Source organism: Rhinopithecus roxellana, chromosome 3 (assembly GCF_007565055.1).
Source record: "Rhinopithecus roxellana isolate Shanxi Qingling chromosome 3, ASM756505v1, whole genome shotgun sequence".
In the NCBI taxonomy this organism is placed as follows: domain Eukaryota; kingdom Metazoa; phylum Chordata; class Mammalia; order Primates; family Cercopithecidae; genus Rhinopithecus; species Rhinopithecus roxellana.
In genome coordinates, this window is record NC_044551.1 from 90527900 (window position 1) to 90533427 (window position 5528).

The following is a 5528-nucleotide window of genomic DNA, read 5'->3' on the forward strand; positions in this document are numbered from 1 at the left end:
GCATATAAACAGTATGAAACCCAGACATCCACGTAATAGTAATTAATTTGGTGGTTATAAATGGACAGTTTATCCAATGTCCCCTCCTCATATTTTAATAGAAATGTATTCAAAAAACATTCTAATGGTGCTTAGAAATAGGGATCACTAAACAAATAAATTCTAGGTTTCGGCCACTCAAAATGTGGTTCCTGGACCATCAGCCCAACATCCCCTGAAGGCTTGTTAGTGATGCTGTGGTGTGGGCCCCACCTCAGACCTCCAGAAATGGAACCTGCACTTTACTAACATCCCGTGGTGACTCATAATTCCAGGAAAGCATAAGAAGCATAGTTCTGGGAAACTACTCTCAGTCAGTTGAGAATAGTGAATGAGAGCATGGAAGACCTCTGGCAAAATGAAAGTCATAAATGGTGGTTCCATTTGAGCCTTGGTTTTAGAACAAGAAAATAGACCAGGGAATATGACTATTCAATATATGTGAATTGAATTGTATATGGTGAGTCCCAAAGTTTTCTGCATATTAAAAGTACCTGGGAGGTTTTTAAAAATTACAATATTTAATCTCCCACTTACCAGGCCTGTGGAGTGCAGCTCCCAACAATGGTATTTAAGACTTTCTAGGAATGGCGGCTCCTACCTCTGAGGCGGGCGACGTCTTGGGTCCCACAGTGGTTTGCTAAGAAGGCCATTTTCAACTCTCCACTGGAAGCTACTATGGCATTCCCTCACCTCCAGCAGCCCAGCTTTCTACTGGCTAGCCTGAAAGCTGACTCTATAAATAAACCCTTTGCACAGCAGTGCCAAGACCTGGTTAAAGTCATTGAGGATTTCCCAGCAAAGGAGCTGCACACCATCTTCCCATGGCTGGTAGAGAGCATTTTTGGCACCCTAGATGGTGTACTCATTGGCTGGAACCTCCGCTGCTTACAAGGGCGTGTGAATCCTGTGGAGTACAGCATCGTGATGGAATTTCTTGACCCTGGTGGCCCCATGATGAAGTTGGTTTATAAGCTTCAAGCTGAAGACTATAAGTTTGACTTTCCTGTCTCCTACCTGCCTGGTCCTGTGAAGGCGTCCATCCAGGAGTGCATCCTCCCTGACAGTCCCCTGTACCACAACAAGGTCCAGTTCACCCCTACTGGGGGCCTTGGCCTGAACCTGGCCCTGAATCCGTTCGAGTATTACATATTCTTCTTTGCCCTGAGCCTCATCACTCAAAAGCCACTCCCTGTGTCCCTCCACGTCCGTACTTCAGACTGTGCCTATTTCATCCTGGTGGACAGGTACCTGTCGTGGTTCCTGCCCACCAAAGGCAGTGTGCCTCCGCCACTCTCCTCCAGCCCAGGGGGGACCAGCCCCTCACCACCTCCCAGGACACCAGCCATGCCCTTTGCTTCCTATGGCCTCCACCACACTAGCCTCCTGAAGCGACACATCTCTCATCAGACGTCTGTGAATGCAGACCCCGCCTCCCACGAGATCTGGAGGTCAGAAACTCTGCTCCAGGTTTTTGTTGAAATGTGGCTTCATCACTATTCCTTGGAGATGTATCAAAAAATGCAGTCCCCTCACGCCAAGCTGGAGGTTCTGCACTACCGACTCAGTGTCTCCAGCGCCCTCTACAGCCCCGCCCAACCCAGCCTCCAGGCCCTCCACGCCTACCAAGAGTCGTTCACGCCTACTGAGGAGCATGTGTTGGTGGTGCGCCTGCTGCTGAAGCACCTGCATGCCTTTGCCAACAGCCTGAAGCCAGAGCAGGCTTCGCCCTCCGCTCACTCCCACGCCACCAGTCCCCTGGAGGAGTTCAAACGGGCCGCTGTCCCGAGGTTCGTCCAGCAGAAACTCTACCTATTCCTGCAGCATTGCTTTGGCCACTGGCCCCTGGACGCATCGTTCAGAGCTGTCCTAGAGATGTGGCTGAGCTACCTGCAGCCATGGCGGTATGCGCCTGACAAGCAGGCTCCGGGCAGCGACTCCCAGCCCCGGTGTGTGTCGGAGAAATGGCCCCTGAGTTGTTATCTGGGACAGCTTGTCACCTTGGCCAGGGAGAGTCTGAAAGCCCAAGGGGCGCCCTTTGTCCAGGAGAACCTGCTGATGTACACCAAGTTGTTTGTGGGCTTCCTGAACCGCGCACTCCGCACAGACCTGGTCAGCCCCAAGCATGCGCTCATGGTGTTCCGAGTGGCCAAAGTCTTTGCCCAGCCCAACCTGGCTGAGATGATTCAGAAAGGTGAGCAGCTATTCCTGGAGCCGGAGCTGGTCATACCCCACCGCCAGCACCGACTCTTCATGGCCCCCACCTTCACTGGGAGCTTCCTGTCACCCTGGCCACCCGCAGTCACTGATGCCTCCTTCAAGGTGAAGAACCACGTCTACAGCCTGGAGGGCCAGGACTGCAAGTACACCCCGATGTTTGGGCCCGAAGCGCGCACCCTGGTCCTACGCCTCGCTCAGCTCATCACACAGGCCAAACACACAGCCAAGTCCATCTCAGACCAGTGTGCGGAGAGCCCGGCTGGCCACTCCTTCCTCTCATGGCTGGGCTTTAGCTCCATGGACACCAACGGCTCCTACCCAGCCAACGACCTGGACGAGATGGGGCAAGACAGCGTCCGGAAGACAGATGAATATCTGGAGAAGGCCCTGGAGTACCTGCGCCAGATATTCCGGCTCAGCGAAGCACAGCTCAGGCAGTTCACGCTCGCCTTGGGCACCACCCAGGATGAGAATGGAAAAAAGCAGCTCCCCGACTGCATTGTGGGTGAGGACGGACTCATCCTCACGCCCCTGGGGCGGTACCAGATCATCAATGGGCTGCGAAGGTTTGAAATTGAGTACCGGGGGACCCAGAACTACAGCCCATCCGCAGCTATGAGATCGCCAGCTTGGTCCGCACGCTCTTCAGGCTGTCGTCTGCCATCAACCGCAGATTTGCAGGACAGATGGCGGCTCTGTGTTCCCGGGACGACTTCCTCGGCAGCTTCTGTCGCTACCACCTCACAGAACCCGGGCTGGCTAGCAGGCACCTGCTGAGCCCCGTGGTGCGGAGGCAGGTGGCCGGCCACACCCGTGGCCCCAGGCTCAGCCTGCGCTTCCTGGGCAGTTACCGGACGCTGGTCTCGCTGCTGCTGACCTTCTTCGTGGCCTCTCTGTTCTGCGTCGGGCCCCTCCCATGCACACTGCTGCTCACCCTGGGCTACGTCCTCTACGCTTCTGCCATGACCCTGCTGACCGAGCGGGGGAAGCTGCACCAGCCCTGAGGGTGTCAGCTGCCTTCAGAGCAGGCTGGGGGGATTTGCCACGCAGCCCCACCCTTGGGCCTGAGAGGACCTGGGAAGCCCCTCCAGGAGGGAACATGGTCATCCTCGGGCTTCTGGAGCAGGGTTCCTGCAGCCGCAGAGGCATCTGGAGGAAATGCAACCAAGAAGGGAAGGCAGGCGGGGCTCAGCAAAGGAGTGGCTGCCAGGGCTCAACAACCACGCTCTGTGACAGCGCAGAGCTCAGCGCCGGCCCCTCCCTCCCTCCGCCAAGGACTCATGGCCCAGCCAGCTCTCGGGGCCTTTTTCCAGCGCCCATTTGGGTACTCTGCCACACTAAGCTTGGGAGCCAGCCTGCCAACAGCCCCCTGGCCTGGCCTCCGGACTGGCTGGCCTTGAGGTGGGCAGAGCGGGTTGTGGTGCCTCCTCTCCCTGTGTGGGACCAGGACGGTGGCTCAGCCTCCACTCCAGGGAAGAATCAAAGTTTCTAGAGTCGTGAGAAAACTATTGAGAGTGGCTGTCCTCTGATTCTTCACTGTGAGGGGTGTTCTTCCAAGACTGGGCCATAGAATTCCATGTTTCAGGAGCCTAAGACCCGCCCAGAGCCCAGGTGCTGCACCGCAGACCCCAAGCCATCGAGCACATCGCCCAGAGCAGTGGCCAACATCATGGACCCCTGTGCCTTGTCACAGATGGGTGCTGGTCCTCAGGTGTTGCGGATACTGCTGGGTCCATGGGGTCGGATTCTGCCAGTTTCTGCTCTGTAGCCAAAGATGGTCAGAAGCATTGTCGCTTCACTAACATCAAGTGCTCAAAGACATGGCAACTGTTTGATGGTACTTAAGTATTCAAAATGGACGACAACTGCAGATTCTCTTGACAGAAACCAGCACGGGGTCTTCACCTTCCTTCACCCCACAGATGACACACCAGGGACAACAGCATCTCAGTGGCGATTTCCAAACCAAGCCTTTGTTTTTGGTGTGGGGGTTTAGGGGTTTGCTTTAATGTTTTTCATATTGTAAATGTTGGGCTTTGTATTTTGATGTAAACAGAATAATGGCATTTTAGGGCCTGTGACCAAAAATCAAGCTTGTAACTCGACCATGGATCTGAATAAACCTGTCCTTGCTTCTGAAAAAAAAAAAAAAAAAAAAAAAAGACTTTCTAGGTGATTCCAGCCTGCAGTTTATGCTGAGATCTGCGAACTACATTGCCTTGCCTTCTGACCCACTCAACCATCATTGAAAACTACGAGCACCTTATAATAAAATTTTATTTGAAATCCTAGAATAAAATCCCACCACATGGAAATGCCATATCCATATGTAAACTGACATCTTCATTTGCTCTGGGTTTACCAGTCACTTCTTAAACAAATAACCATTCTTATCATATATTTCACTCCATAATTTTGCCTTTGACAAACAATTCTGAAAAATTTTACTTTCTAAGTTCTGAATAGTTTTCGCTAAGATAGGTTCTAACTAAGTCCTTAGTAGTATTTAATGTTTAAAGTTATATTCTTTCTGTGTTCTGAGTACTTCTGAAGATTACTATCAGAGCTTGCATGTTGTAAAAATACACAGTCTGGGGACAATTATAGCTATTTGAGTGTCTAGGCTTCTGTTTAACTGTGCACTTGTAATTGGCAAGCTACTTTGCTATAAGAAAGTAGAATAGAAGGGGAAAGGACCTGCTGATTGGGCTAAGGACAGGTGCACTCTTCTGTAATGGTCAACTTTCCGAAGTTGCATTAAGCAAATGCATGCATGGCAAAAGCACAAATGAACTGAGAAGAGCTGGTATAGATGGGTCCCATGTGCTCCTTCTAAACATTCTTCTTCATTGCATAATGCACTTGAATGTGGGTTTCTGTGTGCCAGATTTTGTAGCACAAATTTATGCCCACTTCTATTGTGTTGTGAAGATCACAAAATACACAGTGGCTACCAGATCTATTATATGAGAGACTTTCATAGCTGACACGTATTGTAATTTCATTCAAAGCATATAAACAATAACAACAAAGTCAATCAAGGAATGAGAACAATTCAGCAGGAGAGAATCGTTTGAACAAGCTTCAGTGCAATTGTTAATGAACATTAAGTCATGCGCCAGAGACCCGAATGCTGCAACTTCAGGGTTTGCTCTTACATTGGATTTTCAGCTATGAAACAGAAATAAAAGAGAAATGTCGATATCTGTTTCCTATTAGCTCCCATTTCATTTTAGGTTGGGATTATGTCCTATTTTATTGCAAATTAT

General features: G+C 51.0%; 1 protein-coding gene across 1 annotated transcript; it reads left to right on the forward strand.

The window, feature by feature from the left end:
* The first annotated feature begins 628 nt into the window (after positions 1 to 628).
* On the forward strand, positions 629 to 4421 carry LOC115896496 (sphingomyelin phosphodiesterase 4-like). Its single transcript, XM_030927540.1, is given in 3 exon segments — positions 629 to 2005; positions 2069 to 2839; positions 2842 to 4421. Coding segments are annotated over 3 exon segments (2481 nt in total). The 5' UTR covers positions 629 to 717; the 3' UTR covers positions 3264 to 4421.
* Positions 4422 to 5528: the final 1107 nt, after the last annotated feature.